General features: G+C 32.2%; 1 protein-coding gene across 1 annotated transcript; it reads left to right on the top strand.

The window, feature by feature from the left end:
- Positions 1 to 17,458: 17,458 nt before the first annotated feature.
- Positions 17,459 to 21,790, top strand: LOC114933111 (myrosinase 1). Its single transcript, XM_029305578.2, has 7 exons — positions 17,459 to 17,657; positions 18,290 to 18,423; positions 18,503 to 18,836; positions 18,938 to 19,277; positions 19,495 to 19,645; positions 20,184 to 20,425; positions 20,573 to 21,790. Exons 1-7 carry the CDS (start codon positions 17,507 to 17,509, stop codon positions 20,718 to 20,720), a joined length of 1,500 nt encoding a protein of 499 aa, XP_029161411.2. The 5' UTR covers positions 17,459 to 17,506; the 3' UTR covers positions 20,721 to 21,790.
- Positions 21,791 to 24,958: the final 3,168 nt, after the last annotated feature.

Here is a 24,958-nt window from a genome sequence, read left to right as displayed (position 1 = left end):
TAAATAGAAGATATTATTAAATATCATACTCTTTAATATTATGTATGTCATATGCCGCAAATGTTTGTATAGATTTTTTTCTGAACACTACATATTTTTCTTTTGAATGCAATCACGTTTATAGAGTGTATCGATAACATAATTTTTTATAATTAATAATAATAAAAATGCAATTTTGTAACATCACTATGTAATTTTTGCATAATTTATGATCTGTTATCAATATAATGTATCTTAAATTTTTCTATAATTTTTTATTTGCATAGATTGCAACGCATAGTATTGCCATGTCAACATACTAAAATCTCCGAGCAGTAACGCCAATGCAAACTTTGATATGCATATAATACATCGCGTGCGACGCCGAGCATGAAATCCTCGCATAAACGTATATATAACTTTCGTCGCGATCTGTCACGTTAACATGCGGTGTTTCTGCATATCATCATTGCAAGGATAACGCGAGTATGCATGAGATGAAGCTTAATCAATACATAAAACCACATACAATATAGTATATCACAAAATCATCTCTCACATTAGCATCTCTCGGCATCTCATCTCCCAGTTATTCGATTAGCTTTTTAACTTTCGCGTTAATTTTTACTTTTAATAAATATTGAGATATCAAAATAAGTCAAATTATAGAAAGAATTATTTTTTAACTGTAACTACTGATATGATTTCATCAAAATAAATTTCAACAAAATATTTATATAATTGTATATTATTACATGCATCTCTTTATTCTCAAATATTTATCTTTATTCCGTATTAACTTTCTGTTATTTCTATTTTGTCAAAATAATCTCTTAATTAAAAATTACAGATTTATTGTTTAATATAAAAAGTTGAAAATTTTGAAAATAAATTACGTATAATTATAATTTTGTTTGAAAAAATCAAGTTAGTGAAAATATTCATACATGGAAGGACAGGTGTAACAGGTAGACACATGAATTACAGAACTTTTAAGTGATTATGTATATAAAGTGCTTATGTATGAAAATTTACCCAACATTTAAAAAAAGCAAATTTTATGTTAATTTAAATAGACGACATATTGTTCTGTATTATTAAAGTACACTTTAATGTATTACTAAGTCCTGCACTTACTATAAATAAAGGAAACATTTTTTTCTTATTTGAGCATATTCAGTTATAAATCATCTATGCAGCTCTTGGTTTCCTCGTTGCATCAACGAGAAATATCCTTGTGAAATATACATAAGAGGATGTGAACATGGAAGCGCACTTAACGGATAGCGATTATATATATCTATAGCGATTATATATATCTTCTTTATATAGATACTGTAACATATTTAATATGTGCGCAATATTTTTATTTACACATTATAACATTATGTCAATACTTTACAATAAAAAAACAACTAATATTGTAATATAAATTTTATTAAAACATGTAGATATACTAAATCTCGCATGAATCATATATAACCATTGATCGATTTTGATTCACCTAATCGGCCTTTCTGGTTTGCCTAATTTGCAAAAATAGGTATGTTTTACACGAGAATAGCAATAATATATATTATAAAACATTCTTCCATTAGTTATCTACGTCACATACAAAACTTTTTATCAGACGTAACGGAGGAAGATTTTGCTATATAGATAGCCATTGGAATACAATGCGTACCAAACGGATGTCCCTTGTGTCGGGTTCCGGAAACTGTGGAAGTGCGAGATCCGAAAAATCCATCAGCAAGCAAATAGACTAAGGCAGACAGGTATTGGTGATCTCAATGGTGTTATTTCAAAAGTGTACGATCGATTTGTGTAAAAAATTAATCCTAATTTAATGTAAATAATACCCACTTTAGTATTCTTATTAATGATATAATTTAAATAAGTTATATACACTCTTTTTTATTAAAAGATATTCAAGATATTTATTTGATTATCGTAAATATCATTACCGTAGAATAATATATAGGTATATATATATATATATATATATAATTCTACGGTAATGATATTTACGATAATCAAATAAATATCTTGAATATATATATATATATATATATATATATATATATGTATCGAAATGCAAATTGTATTCTGCAAATTAGATTGCAATGATATTTGTAACAGTGTAAATTCGCTTCGCGAAACGCTGATACAAAAATAATCGAATCATACTGATGCAAAAATAATTGAATCCTTGTTTAAATAATGCAAAAATGATATTCGGAATATTCGGAACTTTTTTCGGTCTCACAAAAACTGTTTAAACATTTTTTAAATCGTAATTATATACAATTGTTTAATTTGGAGAAAGAAATTATGTTTTATACATGCTTTTGAACATCTATTACGCGACAATAAATTGAAAACTATAATATATGAAAATAAATAGAATTAATTTCTTTTGTACTTTATAATTAAACTTAGTTAATTTATTTTCAAATATATAATTTAAAAATATTAAAACTTTTCGTAATAATTGTTTTTACTTAAGTTTCTGTTATTCAAAAAAATATTGCTGCGCTTGTTATTTCAACCGTCAAATATTACGCGACGATACTAAAGGAAAATAAAAGCAAAGAAAGATTTAGCAGGACGGGATAGTTTTAATTTGTGGGTAGGAGCAACGGCAACTGCCGTCTTATTGGCAACTTATATTGGGTTTCTCTACTGCTATGATCAAGGCTAGATTCTACAGTAGCTACAGTTCTGGGCAAGAACGATCGATCGTTCCCTTTGTCCCGTACGAAAGATCCGCTGAGATCCTTATTCCATCGGGACATGCTTCCTTGTTGCTCACGATAGCTCGCAATAACGTAGAAAAATAAAACATTGACATTTCTTCTGATACAATCTCTTATACTTTGAAAAGGCAGAAAAGTTTCCCACTCTTATTGCCATTAGAGTCTTCTTACTTGTACTTTGTTTCGGGGAAAGCTAGTATATTTTTATAAAAAGGTGCGTATTAATCCTTTCTATGTGATGTTTCATTTTAGAACCTTTATTTGAGTATTTTAATACAGTTATATATAAATCACAATAGATGTAATGTATAATAAAATTGAAATACGAAAAAAATTATTATTAATCGACTAATCAATTAATTTGGTTATCATTATACTGAGAATGCTTCATTACGAAGACTACTTGCAAGATTAATGATTCAACCGTAGGACAACAATGCCAATTTAATCTTCACCCGCGACGCGTTACAAATGTTACATATTTCTGCTCCGCCAGTGTTCTTCGCATAATTATCATTTAGTAAAAGAAAGAAGATATATATAGACTAGACCTATGTATACTTGTCATATACAGCAATGTATTTACGTACATTTAGAGAAAGTCCTGCCATCACTTCTCTGAGAGATTTTATACAATTCAGCATCCTCGAGAAGCGCGTCGAGAATTTATGTTTCATAATGAGTCAGTAAATTTGCGAATTAATATTAGGACTAAATAAAAACGTAGATATTTGAGAATCGTCAGACAGAATTTAAAAAAGTAACACTCTTCTCTCGATCGTATTGGCAAATATTATTTATTAAATCACAACGTTTCGACCCTTCTTTGAGTCTTTATTAAGTGATCTAGATATACATAGAGAAGAAATACAGTACAGAGATTAATACAATAAAAAAAAATTACTTCACTTAACAATATTACAAAATAATAAAAAGAAGCGAAACATACTTGTGAAAATAAAAATAAAATTATAATTTAGTAATTTTTTTATTGTATTAATCTCTGTACTGTATTTCTTCTCTATGTATATCTAAATCACTTGATGAGGACTCAAAGAAGGGTCGAAACGTTGTGATTTAATAAATAATATTTGCCAGTACGGTCGAGAGAAGAGTTACTTTATTAGGACTAAAGTTTTTCATCCCTCGTTCTCGATGTGTTTTTGACACTCGAGAAAGCACTTGTTAGTTATCATAACGATTCGTTTTCGTGCGTCGCTCATGCAAACTCGGTCCTACTGAAACTCCAATAATACCGCAAGCCTTTCAACCGACTCTCCGCTTCAAAGAGCGCATTCGATTCACTTTTTCGCCGGCACATCGATCGATATAACGGGCCACCCTGGTCGTCTCCCGAGAGATCATTCCGTCGAGATTGCAGTGGACGATTCAGGAGGTACCTTCGATCGTACCGGGAACAATGGTTAAGTGGCTGTTATCGCGTTTGAGCACAAGCCACAGGGCGTTCCTGACCCATTTTGGGGAAGATCCTGCGGGATGCAATAATGTCGTCTCCTCCGCGAGAGCACGTACCTCGGCGCAATGTAATGAGAATTGCATTGTGCATTATCGTAAATGTAGCCGCTTCCCGAGTGTCCCCTAGGTAATTATCCGGCAGTTGGAGAGAGCTCGGACAAACCGGTGTTCTTCGGCACATCGGGATTATCTTATACATCCTACAATTTCGTCCATTATCGGATAGATCGGGACGCACGTATCCTCTCTTCTCGAACGTCGAATAATGTACCTATGCATATTCGTTTTCGCGATATTTCATGCTATAACTGCACTAAACACAAGCTATATAGTTTGCTTACATAGACATAACGTTTTGTGATATGAAAGAACTTAAATTGGCGCAGGGAGAGAAATTGGTTGCAAGAAAGAGAAAAAAAGGAAGAGAGAGGGTATTGCCCGAAACTCTGAGGGTTATTTTTAACACTGATTGCTACACGATATTCGCTGAGGGGGCTGAAGCCGTCTACGTTGTAACACCTCCCACGGGAAATCTATTTCATTTCGTGCACGAATTATATCGCAAAACAAGCAAGTACGTCTTATCGTTTCGTTAACCCATCGCAAACAGCGCACTTTTTCATTACGAACGCAGAATGCCTACGGATTTAATCGAATTAAATCGTGCAGCAAATAAAAAATGGCAATGGTAAATATCGCGAAAAAATAAATAAAAGAGATTTTATTTAACGTTAAATCAAAATAAAAAATATATATGCGTGATAAAATTGTGTAACGCGGGAATTAAATAAAATATAAATCAATCCACGCGAAAGAGAGACAGAGAAAGAGAGAACGTCACGTTTGATACTCCATTCATCGTTTTCCCCGGGGCAAACTTTACCCGCTTTTCTTTCGCCCGAACTTTCTCTCGCTTCTGAATGAGAAAAGAGGGAGGGAGAAGATTCCGCGTTGGTGGTTACGCCGCGGGACAAGGACGAAAGTACGAAACGAGTTCGAAGCTCGTTAACATGAGAAAGCACGCGGGATTGGCAAAAATGTCGTTTCTTCCGAGCAAGAGAGAGAACAACGGGAAAATTACGTCCAGCCATTTAACTGCGACGTTTGCTTTCAACGGCTCGCCGCCGCCGTCCGCCGACAACAAAAGGCGAGCGGAATAAGCAGGCCTTTTATTCTTCCCGTAGATTTATGAATATTTGCGGAATAAAAGTATACCCGAGAGCGATATATATCGCTTTGTAAAACGGCCACCGACGTCGCGTCCCGTCGCATCGTCTCTGCCGCTGCAACCGGGTTGTGCATCCCCTATATTCGCGCCGCATGCCATGCATCGAAGCGCACCGGCAACGATAGTCGAGTCGAAGTCTACTGCGTCTACCCCGTGGATTATACACACCGTCGTAGAAATTGGATGCAGGGATATAAATCCGGTTCAGCACCATTCTTCTCTTTTACATCGAAACGTCTCTCGAAATGGGCCGATGCACGTAGAGCGTAACTAACGATCCTTCCTGTCTTTAGTGGATGTTGGTTTTCTCTTTTGCATCTTTACCCAATCGTATATTAAATAAATTCGAAAATATAGTCAAACGTTATTTCTCTTTCTCTCTTCAAAGAAGGGGTCTTTGCCCCCATTTACAAGTAAAAAAATTAAGCATTTGCTCTTCTCTTGTGAATAAACACTGGAATTTATATTATAATATTAAAATAACAAAATATAAAAAAATTAAGAAGAATCATGCCTCTCCCTGGAAAAAATCCTGCGGATGCATGTCTATATAACATAATATTTTCAAGCACAAGAGTTGCAAACATGATTATATGCACCTTGCATTTTTTTTATGAAGCTTGGCAATATGCAACAAATCGTTTTCACAAATATACTTTTTTACCAGAAGATTAGAAACTATATAGTGCGTGTAATGAACACAATTCGAACTTGTGAAAATGTTTCCTTAATGATACCACGTAACGTATTTGCAAATTTCGCAGAGTTCGCATGACTCGTATCCGCAATGTTCGCGGTATTTGAAATTTGGCCGACATTACCGCCGGCTACCTTCCGCGAACTTTCAAATAACATTCCTAAACGTGAGTACATAATACTAGTGTAAATGCTCTCGCATACGGCGCGATGTTACTGTAATGGCCAACCGAAATTCCGAGAGCAAGAGAGGACGAGGGAGGATAGGTGGCATAGGCGGCTTTAGGGAACTTTATCGATACCTGTCGTCCAGAGACGGCAGGTGAAATACGTGAAACATTAAATTTTAATGCTTTTGGATCCGTATCAACAGCTTCGGAACAGAAAGTCACTTTAATCTAGTTCAGTGAGCGTTGAATGGCGTTAGTAAACATTCCGCGATGTGAAATCGATGATTTGTGACAGAGGGACTTTTCGTTTCTCGCTTCATATGATCTATACGTTCGAGAAGTATCTTTCGCGTACAATAAAAAATATTGTTACATACATGCGCTCATTCATTTTTCAATACTTCTTAAATAAATTCTAGCCGCGTAAGAAAAATCTATTGGATCTAATTTATGTAATTTTATAGACTTTCTCTGCATAATACTTGATGCATGTCATACATAATACAATATGATCCAGTGGAATTATTTAAAATTTTCTCAAGTAAAATTATCCACTCCGAGAACAAAGACAATTCGAAATAAAAATTGCCGGAATAATAGCGAAGGATCCATGTAAAACTAGGTCGTATAAATATACTCTTTCGAAGTGTTGTAATATCGAGGTCGGATATTCTGTTCTCCGTCTGTCTTTTGTGGCGATCCTATGGAAGAGAACATGGAAAAGTTCTCTTTGTGCAGTATGAAATCTTCCTACTTTATCACACAAGAAGGATGAGTCATATATAAAACCACCCCCTATTTCGATGAATAGTGAATGGTCACAAAACGTTTTTCTTTTAAAAATTGTTTTGACACGATTTCTGAATATCCAAAGTAAAAACATATTAAATGCAAATATGTTTTTCCTTCGAGAAAAGAGCAATGTTTTTTTATTAAATTATCTTTATTAAATAATGTTATATGCTTTTGTGACTGAAAAATATGGAAGATGTTTTGATTTTGCATGAGATATTTTTCAATTTTTCTACAAAACACATTTTCTGCACGATAATATCATATACATACATGACAGTAAAATATATCTGATTTACGTTACGTTACGTTACAATTTCCGATACGTAAATTTCATATTCTATAATAATGTAAGCTATCTGACGAATTTTATTACCACATTATTCCTTTGATTTTATACCCTTCCTTTCGACTGTAGTAGAAACGTCTCTCTCTCTTTCTCAGTTTTAATTGCACGATTCAATTTAAATTCACATTTGTCACTCTTTGCACGTTTTTTATAAAGCGGTTCTCACGAGAAGAGTGAGTTTGCAAGCGGATATTAATTCGGGAAAGAGTAATTCCAAGACGAGGAGAGGCCTGTCGCGAGAATAAAATTATCTGCTCTGCAAAATAGGAAATAATACCGTTCGTTCTTCGTAAGACGAACTGCCATTTATTAGCAGCGACGCATTCTTAAGCGCTCCGAGTAACTCGATGCCGGCACGTACCTAAAAGAGTTCATGAAATGAACTCGCTCGCCTTATCCGCACTGCTGTCGTTCCAGTCGTTCTAAAACTAGAAATATATGTCTTCCCTTGTGGTATTCCTTTCCACGCGCAAAACTGCGATATTGAACGCTGTTTTTATTACATCGCCAGTCCATGTGTCACAATTGGACGATTTAAGGCAATAATGTACTAAACTGTATAAAAGAGAACGAGAAAAAATTTCATTTTAGCAATACTTGCTATTATTATGGCAATTATTATTATTACAATTATTTTTATTTATTATTCTCGCAATCAACTGTTTCCTCTCTTTTATCGTAAAATATATATTACGTAATTTCGAAGTTTCAGACAATAATATTTTATTTTCTTTTAAACAATTTAATTTTTATCAAATGAGAAATATTTTTATCGGCTCTCAATATTAAGAATATAATATATGATATTTTAAATCGGCCAATAGAGCCCAAGCGCGAAAAATTAATTCTTCGGAACTGTATCTCTCGGTTTGAGATTACTAAGTTCCATATATAAATTAATTTCGAACTTACTTATGGAGAAAATAGGCGATTTAATCTAATTTTTAATTCCAATTACTTGCATATTAATTAATTAATTTATAGTTACTTGTTATAATTATTTTTATGCAAAACTGGAAGTTTATGAAATAATCTTTTAATTAAGTTACGCAAGAAAAATCGATCGTATCGAGTCACACACACGGCGATATCATATTTCAATATCAATTATCGACGTCATATTAATGCAAAGGTACATGCATATGCAAATTCCATTGCTTTGTAAGAAGCAATTAATATTTCTCCGCGTTATTAATATTTCGCGCTGAACGAGCGCACAATTACCTTCGCGGTTTACCTTCGCGTTTTAGTTTATTTATCTCGGTGTCTGTTAAGTGATTGATTAGATTAATTAATCAAATGTGCGGTCGGAGGTGGACCTCTTGTTGATGTAATGTAGATCGGTACCTAAATATGAAATTGTCGATGCGTTATACGCGCCACTATATTGGTTTACAAGAGATACCGCAACTCCAACCCCTACCTTCCGGCCCAACGTTGTTAAATCGAGGAAGCAATTTTACGAAAATCATGATTTGGTTGATTCGTGCGTCACGCGGACCGCCGTGTAATCCGTGGTTATCCGGTACGCTCGGTCTTTTCGCATAATCCGTGCAATTATACCAGATCTCTCGGCGAATACCGAAAATTCCTCGCGGCTGGAAATGAGAGAGCACACAATGGAAAAGTTTAAGTGGCAAACCAACGGCTCGTTAGCCGGCGCGGAATGCGCAAACAGAAAGTACCGCTTTTATTGAAAACGCTGGTTACCGTAATTGGATGTAAGCATCATTCGTCGTATAACTTTATCCATACCTGACTGGAAAGTATTTAAATGGGAATAGGAAATGTGTGCAGAAAACTCGTGGCATCGTAACACACATGTAAAAGTGAATGCCCCCTCTCTACGTACGTGGAACGACGAAAATAAAATCTCGTTTGTCAGAATTAGATGGCAAACACATTCAAATTCTCGGAATAAGTGCGGATATTTATGAGAGTCCTCTTTTAAATCAGGTTACATTTTCCCTGAGGACAGAGATAATATTTTAGATGTGTATGTGTATGATCTCTCTCTCTCTCTCTCTCTCTCTCTCTCTCTCTCTCAAAAGCCAAATTCTCTTGAAAGAAAATACTACGGAGAAGAAGTTAAAATTATATACAAAGAAAATAGTATTCTGCATATCTACTTTCGTACCGGCTGCAGCTGTGTTATTATTAATGTTTCGAAACAAAGAGCTAGAGTTACGGAATGTCTTGTTCGAGCGAGATATCGATATTATCTGTATAATTGAAACTTGCTTCGGAAAGATATAATTATTTCATTCCCTTCGGCACGGATCGAGTTTCGTAACGCGGGGCTTCGTGTAATTCGGCTTTCTTGCGGTAGCCGCGTTCACGAAGTTCCGGCAACAAGTTACAACCTTCGACTTCTAGTCCTGGCAACTTTAAGGGTGAAGAACTCGAGACGCGCGAATGTGTCAGACGCCATAGGCGTTTACTTGATTCATGGTTGACTTCCTGCAGCGTGTAGGAATTGCCTGCCGCTAATCTAAGAAGCTGATCATCGCGCATGCAAGCGTCGTGTAATTAACCGCGGCAGAGCTCTTCCGATGCGCACGATGTGCATGTATACGGCGAATGGCAGAGTGAAGGCTAGGCTAGCCATAGACTAGCAAAGAAAAAAGAATCAAATCAAATCATCGTAATGTGTGTAATTCAAAATATTAAGGATCAACCAAAATATCTCTCAGATATCTCACATTAATTGCAATGAGTTTAATCTCGCCCTGTTGCGGTGATCAACTCACTGCTAATCTAAAGATAGTCTAAAGAACTAAATAGGAAAAAAAGAAGGAAGAGGAGAATAGAGGTTGGGAGTGTTGGAGGGAAAAGGACGACACCATGTCGCCGTGGTATCCGTACAAGAAGAGACGGAAGAAGCGATGGACGGTAGACGCTCGTCAGAGGGTGCATGTCGCCTCCGCGTTATGGCAAAAGGGCGGAAAGAGGGATATAGAGTGGGCTCGCCCGGCCACGACATGGTCGCCCCCTTTATCAAAGACCTTGGCACTTTGCCACGTCGCAACGCATAATGAAGCAGCACGTTGGGCTTCGGTTATACTGGCGCCAGAGCTCGTGTTTTGCCACCCGGAGAATAGTTTATTGTGCCGCGGCGGCGTCTCCTTTTGCGCCAGCAGTTCTGCTCGCCGTGTCATGTATGATATTCGCATTGATATTACGACCCTTAATCTGCTTAACGGCCGGACGGACCTTCTTTTGACGCGGGAACGTGTAGACGGAGCACAATCTCTGTATCGAACGGACCAGATATACATACATGCTATCTAAGTGTAACTCTTCAGCGTTACGTGCTAAATAAATTACGCTAAGGGTTTTCTTGTCATAACTTTTCTTATAACATCTCACAGTGGATGTTTCATAATTAGCACGTTAACGATAGATTATTCTATGAAATTGGAGTACTTTCGTAGATGACCTATTAATTATTAATATCCTAGATTACACATATAGCTGTATATTTTGATTATATCCAAACTACTATTAATTGATAAGCAATTAATTTTGCATGACATATTTTAATTTTATAAACTGTCATAAATCTTAATTTTTAATTACTAAATGGTATAAATTAACCAAAGAACCAGCGCAGCAATTAAAGCGCAATTTATTAGATTTATTTAATATTAATTACATTTATACCAATCGCGAACGTTTCTGTTCTTTTTTGGATTTTCTTCGGCGAGTGAGGATATTAATAAGATTTCGTAGAATTTTTTAACAGTTTTGACAGATGTATTAGATTTCTTAGTAATATTTGATTTTTTCGATTTTGTACGCGCTGAAGAGAGTAAAAGAAAAGGACAGAAGCGTTATTGCAATTTGTATAAATGGTTCTTTGGCTAATTTATACCATTAATTTATTGTACGGAATCTTTTTATGTATATTATTTTTTAATTATTAATAGCAGAAATTATAAATGTCTTCGTGGAAGTGTAGCTGTTATTATATATATATCTATGTATAATTTAATCTATAATACATAACTTTTTATTCTGGCAACTATTTAATTATTAAGAATTAAAACAACGATCAATTTCAAAATTTCCAAATAGTAAATACTCGATCAATTTGAATGTAACTGGATTCATTAACAATTAATACAACTAGATAGACTATCTTGATATTTTGTGAAATGCGATTCTCTTATTGGTTTGGATTTAGATTGACTGATCTGACATTCACCATTATTGGTAATGTCAAAACTTCTCAAACAAAGATGATCATTAATGTCCGTTTATCTGTTAATCGTCGAGACAGCAGCGGAACGTCATGGTTTGTTAAACCACAGTTATATCCTCTTTGTATTCGAGAGTGCGGTTATCGGAGGAACTGTAGACGGCATAACGAGAAGGTTATTATCCGTGCTGCTTAATTTATGCAAGTAATAAACTCATGGAGTCATTATTGGCTCTGCGGCTATACGAGCGCGGTGAATACACGTGGGTATTCATAAGCAACGAGTCTCGAAATTTCGATAGTTGCCTTCCCGGATAAGCTTCATGTCACGAAGAATTAATGCAGATAACAATTTACAACTTAGATATTGATAGAACACTTTGAGAAATAATATATAAAACATTAACAAATACATACATGTAGACATATTTCATTTTTACTAACTTTATTAATAAACTTAAGAATAGAATAGAATATGAAAACTCATTCAATTATCAAATATTTTGCAAGATATAAAAATATGGAAATAAAAGAATACTTAAAAATATCAAAATAAATAGGAGAGCTGCAAATGCTTATAAAATCGTTTTGCACATTTAGAAAGATTGTTTAAAAAAAGCAATGCGTAGAGGATATCCGTGCACATTTAAGAAGAGCGAAAGTAACACCTTTAATAAATTTGAAACACCCGTCCGAAGCCGATTCGATTTGCGCAGTTTTCTATTCAACATACCGGAGCATATTTTGATAATCTGGACTGCTGGTGGATTCACGAAGACGCCGTGGCGTCGTAATCGTTTACCTTGGCGACCTAAATTATCTAGCTTAGTCTCAACTAGCACGGAAACGTTCGTTCGTTGCGCGAATTTTAACCGGAACTTTGCAGACGATCTAATTAAAAAGTAAAGGACCAAAAGTACCGCTCGGCGCCTGTTTTCAGTATTTAGATGAAGATTTACGGCGCGAGCGGATAACGTCCGATTTATTCATACGCCCAACTTTTGATACATTTGAAACTAATTATCACGAGATAAGGAAGCGCATTGTCGAAATTTCTTAGATGCGTGAAGCGGGAATAAGCAGAAATATCGTATACCAAATTAGCATATTGCACAGATTAATTTAAGCATTATCAAGAGATTGTAAACTCTGCGAAATCGCATAGCACGTACATATATGGAGTTAAAAGCAATGTATCGAGATCTTTATGAGTGGAATTGCAGCGATAAGGGGCCCCCGAATGGATAATCGCCACATAAAGCTTCGATTTAATGCTATCTTTAAGGTTCGATTGGTTATCCACGCGTAGGGCGGTAATACCATGCTCCATTTCCAAAAGTTTCGACCCTTGTTATCAAAGCTCAGAGTGTCTATTCGACTAAAATATATTTGCTTTTTCTACAAAAGAGAGAGAGAGAGAGAGAGAGAGAGAGAGAGAGAGAAGAGAAGGAATTCTATACCTATAAATCTAGAAGAAAATCCTAAATAGATGGGACAGTAAAGGATAGCGTAAGTAATATGAGAATAAACAATGGATCTGTATAACTCTAAATTGATATCATATAATGGGAGTAGATAAATGAAATTTTGCGTTGGAACTTCTATGACAGATGGTTTCACATTTCTCCGAGAAAATATCTTTTAAAAGTGAATATTAGACTCTCTCTCCGGTCTCTTCGTTTTGCTACTGTCTTACGAAAGAAATTGCATTCGTCGTACGGAAGAATAAGAATCCACAAAGTCCCTTCTTCGGTCGTAAAGATATAAATTAAAATGCTATTAGTCACGAAACATAAAATGATTTATAGCTGAAGAAAAATTATATTGTGAACTCTTTCGTTCGCAAGGCGAAAAGAAACTCGTAAGAAATTCGCCTCGCTGAAAATCACAAAACTCGAGAACTTTTATATTCGGTCTGAGCGAAAATTAGAATTTATAAACGCGGACTACTTGGCACGCGCGCGCGAAACTCGGTTCGATTTTCCGCTTTCACGAAGGAATACGAGAAAAAAAAGAGAGGGAGAAGCAAACAGGTATAACGCGTTGTATCTATTTTTTCATATTACTGTCACGCCTTACGAGCGGACTGTACGCGTCGAAATGCATACGCATACAAAATTCTCTGATACACTTTCTTCGCGAAGTATCGTAAAGCCGCGCGTCTCACTATATGCTATATATATGTCGGATGCGCGCCTTATTCTGTATCGGAAACATCGAGACACTTGGAAAGAGAGAGGGGAAACGAGAGAAGAAGCGTTATCTGCTTCTTCTCTAGCAACAAAGTTTTCGTGCTCCCAATGTATTTTTCTGTTTGGGTTATATAACCCAACCTTACTTCAGAGCCGAATGTTTCGCGGAGATTACCTGTCAGAATACGTATTTCCCGCCGGCGAGTAAATTTCTCTTCAGGATGGGTCGCGAAAATGTTTCAATGTGGCAGGACGGTCCTCTCTTAGAAACTGAGCGTATTACTCTTCGTCTTACACACAATTTTATCATTTTAATTCGAGACAAGGCAAGATGAAAACATCGCATTATGAGATAAGAAGGCACGAATATTGGGCATGATAAAGAAAAAGAAGGAAAAAACAAATATTTTTCCTTGAAATTATTATATGTATATTTAATGTATTAAGTGTAGTTCCTATTACCTGTATTCTATTGCTAATTTAACAAATTTTGTTTATTATTTTTTTTTGTAATTTTCTTTGCATAATTAATATTTATTATTACATACGTATAAACGAGTAATGTCGTAGGTAATTTTTAATAAATCAAATCTTTATATAATTCTTATTTTCACATGAATAGTATGCGGATATAATTTCTAATAATGCATTTTTCGGACATTTTATTTATATCGAAAAATAAGAAACCGCGCACTATTATACAAATCTTTCTTTCTTTTACTATATCGCATACGCATAAGCGTTCCAGATACTCCGGATACAAATAGAATATATGTACTATTAATCATATCTGCAGATATTCGCAACAAGTATTAAATTTTGTTTTGTTAGATACTACATAATTATATCATGTATAGGGATAATGTTTATATTTCCTTGGAACTTATAACATTTGCATCTCTGAGTGACGCGATTTGATTTTCTGTTCACACACATTTTCTATTTATATTTAGCCTTTAAATATAGGTATATAATCGATTATATAATTTAGATTTAGTAAATAAAATATAAGCTTTTAATTATCTAAATGCCGTGATTACAACAAAAAATATAGATATAATCTGTTTATTGTGAAGTGTGTTATACGAATATTTTTTTTCTTGATAAAACTTATCTCTCTTTCATTTATGTAACATAAACGTAACGTTATGTGGTATTTAAAAACTTGATAAATTAGTGACGTATGTAATTGATGTTTATCATTGCGATTATTTGTTTGTCAATAACTGGGATCGTAATGAGGATTATTTATTTTTCCTCTCTTGTCGTGCAAACTTTATGCTCATAAATTTTTCCAAAAAGGCTATTGTGCCAATTATTTATATATCTATTTAATCTTTTATTATGTCTCTGTATGTTTATATTTCCATATTTGATGGATTAATGTTGCCATTTTTAAAAATATATCTATTTCTATTATATTTATTCAACAATATAATTTATTTAATATCTAATTTTATACATGATAATTTGAACAATATATAATACAAATATATAATACATATAACAAAAAATATATCCAATCACAACATATACAAATATGCCAAAATGTGATTATTTTCACATACTCTAAGGCTGTTTACTATTTAATTCATTTACAATTAAATACATTAAACAAGAAGTACGTCATAAAATCATAATGCTTTTTTCCTAGTTTCTAAAATGCGATTATATTGTTTTATTTTTTTGCTTGTATCCACAATTTTTAAACCAACAATTTTTAAATTAACAATTTTTATTATGTAAATATTAAAACTATAGGAAAAAAATTTGACTATTAAATCTTTAAAATTTAAGATGTCAGTTATGACTTTTATCTTTCCTTGCAATACTGAACAATGTAAAGAGTAAATAGTTATAAGTATTTGTCACGTATTTTTATATATATGTAAAAATTATTTTTTTATATGATAAGATTACTTTATCTATCATTGTCTACTTATTTGTAAAAGTTTTGGTATGAAATTTATCGACTATTTTTGTAATTGTTTCTCCTTTCTTATTACAAATAGATATAATAGAAGAAACAGGTATTCAACCATGCTATCATTGCACTCGAATCTTCTCTTGAAAGTTTCAAAAATAGAATGGCTTACGTCAAACAAAGCTATTATTTATTACATTTGCGTCTATGACAAAGAGCATGCGCGAAAGCACATACAAAAAGTTTTCATGAAATCAACGAACATTTTTTGTGGCGAGTTTATGTTAGAAGCTCACACGAGAAATCGCAACATTTACTAGCACAATTAATCTAAATCATATTGAATCAGTCTAAATAAATCAACAATCACGTAAGAAATTGTGAAATATGGCGAATTGCGACAATTTGGATTTTAAATGTTATTTGTATATACATATTTATTCTACCCTAATTGCATTTACATTCATTTTTTACCATCAAAATTCTAATTCTTTCCGAAAAAATTATATTACATTTCTGGTAATCTAAAATCTAATTATTGTATAAAATTGTAACATACAAGTTATATAATAATTCCGAAAAATCTCTAAAAGACGATTTTTTTCCAAATATCTTTTTGAGAATTATTAAAATTTGAATAAATTAATAACTGATAATTTATTATTAATATATTATATGTAATTAATTTATCATTAATATATTTATATTTGTATATTAAAAATTGTGTGTGTGTTAGAGTATGTTCTAATTAATATGTATATAGCTATAAAGATTATATACAATTACGATTACCACTTATTGTTAGTAGTTTATAAGAATGAGACACTACTTATAATTAGTAATACGTAATTTCTAAGGCTAATTCAAATAACAACTGCACTGAAAGTATAATGACTTGGAACCTTGCGTAAAATATATGCGTAATTATCGAAATATGAATTCGATAATGTGCTCAAAAATGCATTCATAAAAGCAAAAATAAAATCAAGATAATATACACACAGCATAGAACGTATGAAGCGTTCGTGTATTAATAAAACTCTCATTGTCAATAGATTGCAAAAGATAATAAAAACATTAATTATGCAATAACATCTTGTTTTGTGAAGTATATAATGAAATATATTTAGATAAAAATAATGAGTCATTGTATGTACATACATAATGTATTATCACTTTTGACTATAATTTATATTTCTAATACAATATGAAGAAAAGTAGAAATACACGTAATTTAGCGCACGAGACAAGCAACTTTAAAAAGATAAAACGAAGTAATAACGCTAATTCTTTCATTAATGCACGCTAAGTAATTTCATTTTAATAAACATTTTCTGCAAAGTTATCGATAATAATTTTACTGATTGACCTTAACTATGCGATCTAGTCAGATATATATATATATATATATATATATATATATATATCTTATTATATATAATTATTTAATGCAAATAGTGTCAATGTATTAATATCTATCATCTTAATCCATTTGTTCAATAATAAAGTAAATTTATTTTTTAAATTATTTAAATATTATTATAAGCAATATTTGTTTATGCATCTATCTACGATGTGTAAAACGCCACGTAATCATAATTTTCACAAGGAGGGAGATTATGAACGTTAGTAAATATTAAAGAAATGGTTGCTATCTTTAGCAGAATATATATATAGAGGTCAGTGTATATAACTGATAATATATTCAATTGCTGTGGTTACTGTCAGTCAGTCGTCTTCACAATGGCGAGCTATTCATTCCTCGGAGTTACTGTCAGTTTCATTTTTATTATCACATATGCCTTCGCTAACGATACATTACATTTTCCCAAGGACTTTTTATTAGGCACGGCTACAGCCTCTTATCAAATAGAAGGTGCTTGGAACGAAAGTGGTACGTAGATAAGACTTCTGAGAATATGTTTAACATTAAATAATTATTCAAACATAAAAATGCTAATTAAGATCTTCTATATACATATGAACATACGATAATGATTCCAAACTCATCAACTGAAATAATAAAAACAACGATCTTTTATTTTATTGTGTTTCTCTTTTAAAGCACGGATTACAGCGTCCTTAAAATCAACTGAATATTTTTTTCAATATCTTTTCGATATAATTAGCCGATATAATTTATTATATTAAAAAAAAGTTTAATAATAATATATTCAGGATTCAATAATTAATTATTTGCAGTAATCGATTGTGTCAAAAGTCTTTTGCACTCTCTCTCTCTCTTGACAAATATTATCAAAATTTTTTTTAATAAAAATTTGAAGATATTGTCAAGTATAACAAAATATACAACCATATTGTACGAAGAACAATGAATAACTGAGCACTGGTTACTGCACATGAAGGCACATGTGATAATAAAATTAATAGCACTGCTTAACAAAGTATGAACAATGCATAAAAACTGATCGTCAAGATTTTTTAGCACTACTATATTATTATAAGATTCATAATTATTTAATAATTATAAATACAATTTATTATAATATATTTAAATTTAAAAAGGTAAGGGCGAAAGTATATGGGACGAATATACACACAACCGTCCAAATTTTATACGTGATCATAGCACTGGTGACGTGGCTTGCGACTCTTATCACAAATATAAAGAGGATGTGCAATTATTAAGTAACTTAAAGGTACGTAAATACAAAAAACATATATATTTTACCGTATACATAAAATATTATATAACACATTAAAACATAAATGTTTTAGGTTGACTTTTATAGGTTTTCTATCAGTTGGCCACGAGTTTTGCCGACAGGTTACGCTAACGTAATCAATCGTGAAGGGATCAATTATTACAAAAATCTTATTAACGAACTGTTAGCAAAAGGTATCGAACCATTTGTCACCTTATATCATTGGGATCATCCAGAAATTTTCGAAAAGATGGGTGGATGGACCAATGAAATGATGATTGAATGGATATCCGATTACGCAAGAGTCATTTTCAAAGAGCTTGGTCCAAAAGTTAAATATTTTATAACTATCAATGAAGCAGCCGTCTTTTGCGACGAAGGATACGGAAGAAACGATAAAGCACCAGGTATCTATCGCATATGTAGCTATTCATTCTTCAGCAAAACATGTACGAAATCTTCAACAAAATCATGTCGGATAGATTTTTAGAATAAAATGTACTTTTAGGAAAGAATTTAGGCAGTACTGGCAAATATCTGTGTATGCATAACGCTCTGAAAGCACATGCCAAGATTTATCATATTTATGATGAAGAATTCCGAAAACCAGGGGACAAAATTGGTATAGATGCAGCTTGCTCAGGTGCAATTGCCAAACATCTTAATGATACTACAGCAATAGATCTGCATTTTCAATTCCATTGTGGATGGGCAGTTCATCCAATTTTTTCGAAGACTGGCGATTATCCAGAAGTCATGAAAACCCATATAGCTGAGAACAGTAGATTGGATGGCTATCCGAGATCGCTTTTACCAAAATTTTCGCCAACATGGGTGAACTATATTAAGTAAGTTTATAGCATGCATGTGCAATCTATTAGCATATCTCTGAATAATTATTTATTAATGTGAACACACGTAATAGGTATATATAATTGTGATATATAATTATAATGTTTTAAGTGCACATGCCTATATAGTTCTTTTTTACTTTCTTTATCAATGAAATATCGGAAGCTAAACATTTAACATTTTCAATTTCTTTTCTCCTTTGTTTTCTTTAAGGGGCACATCGGACTTTTTCGCATTGAATCATTATACTTCAGTACGTGTAGAAACAGTGCCACGAGAAGAAGGACAAAGATGGTATCAATTTTCTGGCGTAAAAGAGAGTTTAGATCCATCATGGCCAGGAAGCGCTTCATCTTGGCTCAAAGTTAGTTAATATAGAAGATGCATACTAATTGCCTATATCAAATTAGCAGATATAAATTTTCGTGAGCGCAAAACTATTGCTATTTGTACACGACTCATTCAAAATTTATTAATTTGACCATAATAACGCGTTAGTCTCAATTAAGATGTACACAATTTAACTTATTGTTGTAAATAATTCATTCAGTGAATAATTCATAGATTGTATTCACAACATCATAAATTGGAAATCAGTATCGAATGCATTTCAGAAAATATGTATATTCCAACAATTCGGCTGAATCGAATATAAGAGGTAAAATTATGATTAATTATAAAAGGACGAATAGTTGATTTGTCGAATGCAGTATTGTGCATTACAAAATAACAAATATTTTGAATTAAATTACTGACATTTCGTATATTTTTTACATATAACAAAATTACACGAATTATAACAAAGCAATTTTCTTGATATATTATAGTAATATATTATGCTCTATATATGAATTATAAAAATATTAATTATATCTTCATACAAAGACCTGTGGACATTTTAGGTTGTTCCTCAAGGATTTCGAGAAATTATTAACAAGATTGCGAAAGAATATGATAATCCACCTCTTTATATTATGGAGAATGGCTTCTCTGACGAATGTTGCACTTCAGATCATTCAAGAATATCTTATTTGCATTCTTACATAAAAGCTATGCTATTAGCCATTTATGAAGATGGATGTAACGTGAAAGGCTATACTATTTGGAGTTTTCTAGACAATTTTGAATGGCTCGCTGGTTATACGTAAGTTATTCTTATTTGTTACATTTTCTTAAATTACTTTATAATCAATGACGCCTTAGGAAGTACAATTTACATTCTTATAAAGTACATACTAATTATAATTTTAAATAAAATATAATTGTAAGTATATAAATTTTGTTTTGATAGAGAACGATTTGGATTGGTATACGTCAACTTCACGGATAGTCAGCGAACAAGAACTCCAAAATTATCATTTAACTGGTATAAACATATCATTGAGACACGAAAGCTTACTTCTACTTTCGACTCACCAACCGTAATAAATGTTGCATAAATAATATGCATACATGTAAAAAAGTCATTATATCGATTTATTTATTATATAAGTAACAATTATTATATCGCATAACTAAACATTTTGAGAAAGATGTTCCGGGAAAAATTATATATATAAAATTTATATTATATTAATATTATTATAAAATTATTGTTGAATTATTATTAAGAAATTATCAACTCTTTTTTATTAACTTTTAGTAACTAACTTTACTAATTCTAGACTGCATTTTAATTGTATTGTGTCTATATAAAAAATTACAAGTTAGATATTGTTAATTTTGCGTTTTGCGTGTTGCTTATTAACTATAACTAGCTATTATTATTAATTATACTTATGATTTGTTCTAGTCAAAATTATTAAAAGATATTACGATTGAAAGTTATTATAAAAAAAGAAATTTAATATATATTTTATCAAAGCTAATATATATATATATATTATCTAATATATTTTTAATCTAATATATATATTCTTATAATCATATATTGCATATTTTTATTTAGATATGTTACACAAAAATAAATTTTCCATTTATATTTAAAAAATAATAGCTATATTATAAGTTAAATTATGAATAAATTCGCGAAAGTTTATTATTTTGCATACGGATAAAAATAATGATAAAAATTATGATAAAAGTTATAATATTTGTAAAAAAACAACTTTATATACTTTGAATACACAATCATAATAAAGATGGAAAAAATTTTATTGCAAATAATATTACTTCTTGTAATATACATGTAAAATATTCCGATTTGCGATTGGTTGGAGTGTAAGGAATATTGGAGCAACTACAGCAATTACATTTCGAGAAATAAACAAAATACTGATTTTTAAAAAGAAGTAATCACATGCTATTACTCTCGGGAAATACCTTTTGCTATGTTCAAAGCAAAAACCTTAGCAAAGAAACGAGAGAGAAACGAACTAACTCATTATGGCACATGACCTGTTATTTTTATTCACATAAATCTTTGATAAATTAATATATAAATAATATAACTTTTATCAGAATGAATTTTAAACAATTTTTGTACTAAATAAAAGATTTTGAACAGAAAGAGCAATTAAAAAAATAATTCTTAATTAATCCAAAAAATCAAATAACATCAAATTCACTCATTGAAAGATTGACTTTTGCATAATATATGTGAAAAATATGTATTATATAAACATAATAAAATAATAATATATATAAAATATTTTTCAAATTTTTTCTTTTATAATAACTTTTAGTAATAATAACTTATAATAATTTAATTATTTACTAAATATTTATTTTGACAGAGCTTTCTTTAAAAATCTATTTCCTTTTATCTTATTAGACTTCAAGAGAATATGTAGATAAGCTTGCATTTTGAGCATTTAAAAAAATTATATAAAATAATATAGAATAGAATACATTAAGTTATTACAAAACAACCTGATTAATCAATAATTCATTTATCAAACTTAAATTTTCATGATTACATTAATTGTAAGTTTATTTATTAGTGCATAACATCATTATAATGTAAATCAGTATATGTATCGATTATGTTATAATATGAAAAATAAATCATATAATGCATTTTTTTGTATATAAAAACTGACATAATTTTTTATTGAAAATTTATTTTAATAAAATTAATTTTTAAAAATCAGTATTTTTCAATAAAAAATTATGTCAGTTTTTATATACAAAAAATTGTATTATATGATTTACTCTTTTTATTGAAAATTTATTTCAATAAAAAATTATGTCAGTTTTTATATACAAAAAATTCCATTATATGATTTACTCTTTTTACAGTGCTATATTAGTTTAAAAATACTCGATAGCCATATTCTATAAAGAAAAATATTAATTCTGCTGACTTGGAGAAATTGCTATTACAATCAAAATAAAAATGTAACGTTAATTAAACCTTCTATTAGTTTCGCGATTTTTATATGAATTACGTCCAGCATATCTCAAAGATTGAAAAGATTAAAAATTATATATTTTCTAAATTTAGATAAGAAATAACACATTTTGCAAATTGCTTTTCCTATATTATAATGTGATATGATAACTGAGGAATGTATATGTGTGTGTGAGAGAAAGAAAGAAGAAGATAGAGAAATAGCATATATATTAGAGCTATGTTATAATTTAAGAAAGAATAATAATTCATCTTTGTTTAATCTGTCGGGTTTACTCTTTCACGCTGGATAGATCAAATTGCCAGTAGATGAGATAAGGCGTTAAACAAAAGGGTGTAGGCCGGGTCGGTGAGGGCGATGCTGCGAATGCTCCGCTGCCTATCTCGTTTATACAGCTTTCTATGCATACCGTCGTCTAATAAAAGAAGAAGGAGGGACGGAAATAACAGATCGCGCTTCGGCAAGCAGAATCTCCTGTAATTACACCAGGAGCACCATTATACGTGTACTCGCGTATCACGTTCGTCGATGCTCCGCGAAATATGCTCAGAGCCTACTAACGAAACGAGCTAACAATGCGACGTGTGAGCAATAAATCTTCAAAATCGATAAGGTCAAATTATTCGCTATATATGTGAGATCACAAAAATCAATGTAAAAAAAGATCTAAACTTCAATGAAACATTATTACTACATTTAATCGTAATATAATAGTACTGATCTCGATGTACATAGGAATAATGCCGATGCCAATACGAATGTATATCATCATCACAGTTGTCATCGATTACTCGTCAGTATTTCCAGACATCTTTAGTCGCTCGATATTGGATTCGCGGGTGTTAATTGTACTCGCGCGGATGTGTATACTACATCATCCCTGTACACACAATAATTTACGCATAATTGGTATAATTTGGATAACTCGTGGCGTATGAAATTATACTGTGTAAACACGCGCGAACCCATCTGCGCGTGCATAGTCCGTAATTCGATAATTATGTATTCGTACACATTAAACGGACCGCGCGAGCAGACTCGACAGTTTCGACGAAGTACTAAGAGGTGTCTAGACGGGAATATGCATACGCGCCGCAACAACTCGGGCTGCTTGAAGATCGTTTACATTCTAATGTAAATATTGTATGTGCACAATATATGCACCTAGACCGAAAATCCGTGCCCTGGAATCCTATGAGTGAGATTAGCTGTGCGCCATGCGGAGAGCTGAACAAATTTGTGGTAGATGAAATGAGGAGGCGCCGCGCTGGCTTCACAATTTTATTGTTTTATTGGTCTCTTTATAAAATGAATAATCGCGGATAACAGATTTTTTCCGAATAACAATGGAATAGCCATGAGAAGCTTAAAAGTGGGATTTAGTTAAAAAGTTGTGCTAAATTTTCCTTATAATGTTCGCAAGCTGAATTTTTTATCCTGAAAGTGAAAAGGTACTATGCCTTTGACATGGCTCCTAAATAAATAATTAGAATAGACGTGAATTATTTCACGCTGGATGAGTACTGATGGATTTAAATTTAGAATATAATGTAAGCGATTATTAGAAGAATATTTAATAACCGTTATACAACAGCGAAAACGCGCAAAAATACAAAAAAAGACTTCTGTTTAAAAAGTAAAAAGATCAAGAATAATCATCTCGCAAATATGTTTTCGTCGTTCTCAGTTTAAACTCTTATTTAATCCTGAAAAAAAACTAACACTTTATATTTGACATTTTACTTATTATCTATTTTTATCTATTTTTTTTACGAATTTTTGTGACATATTGTCACCGTTTTTACCAAGAAACAAAAATATAAAAAAATAGAGAAAAGATGGAGAATAAGAAACCCATTCGTTCTCTTTCTCTTTGCCGTTTAGAAATCTGCGAGTCCCGAACAATTCAGCAAAGTCGGTATGCTACGACGGACGTTCAACAGCAACCACCGCTTTTGTGCCCTAGGGAATGCTAGAAGCGCCGAGGAAAAGAGGGACCAGTGAGAAGGCGTCGCGAGAGGTGAATCCGTACAACGACGTCGAGACGTAATTGTGTAACTTCGTGGCTGCGACGTACGAAACAATAACCGCCGGCAAATCGCATCAAACAATACTACGGCAGATTGCATCTTCCCGGGCGCGAGGCGCATCATTCCTTTTTTCGCGCTCATCTCTTTTGTCCTCGGTCCTCGCGTCGACTTTGTGTGTGTCCTCCCAACAAATAACTGTACCTTTATCGTCCCGCGAAATCGTGATTCTCAAAGGCTACCGCTTTTGGTGAATCGCGGCGACGAGAGGAACGCGAGAGAGGCGACGGATAAAAC

The sequence above is a fragment of the Nylanderia fulva genome, unplaced genomic scaffold (genome assembly GCF_048542155.1).
Source record: "Nylanderia fulva isolate GAGA-0341 unplaced genomic scaffold, ASM4854215v1 Scaffold29, whole genome shotgun sequence".
Lineage (NCBI taxonomy): Eukaryota > Metazoa > Arthropoda > Insecta > Hymenoptera > Formicidae > Nylanderia > Nylanderia fulva.
The sequence above is the reverse complement of the archived record's forward strand: the minus strand, read 5'-3'. Positions and strand labels throughout refer to the sequence as shown.

Coding starts and splice junctions, on each gene's coding strand:
- LOC114933111 (XM_029305578.2), top strand. CDS start 17,507: ATGGCGAGCTATTCATTCCTCGGAGTTACTGTCAGTTTCATTTTTATT. Junction 17,658..18,289: donor AGGTGCTTGGAACGAAAGTG/GTACGTAGATAA, acceptor AAATTTAAAAAG/GTAAGGGCGAAAGTATATGG. Junction 19,278..19,494: donor ACATGGGTGAACTATATTAA/GTAAGTTTATAG, acceptor GTTTTCTTTAAG/GGGCACATCGGACTTTTTCG.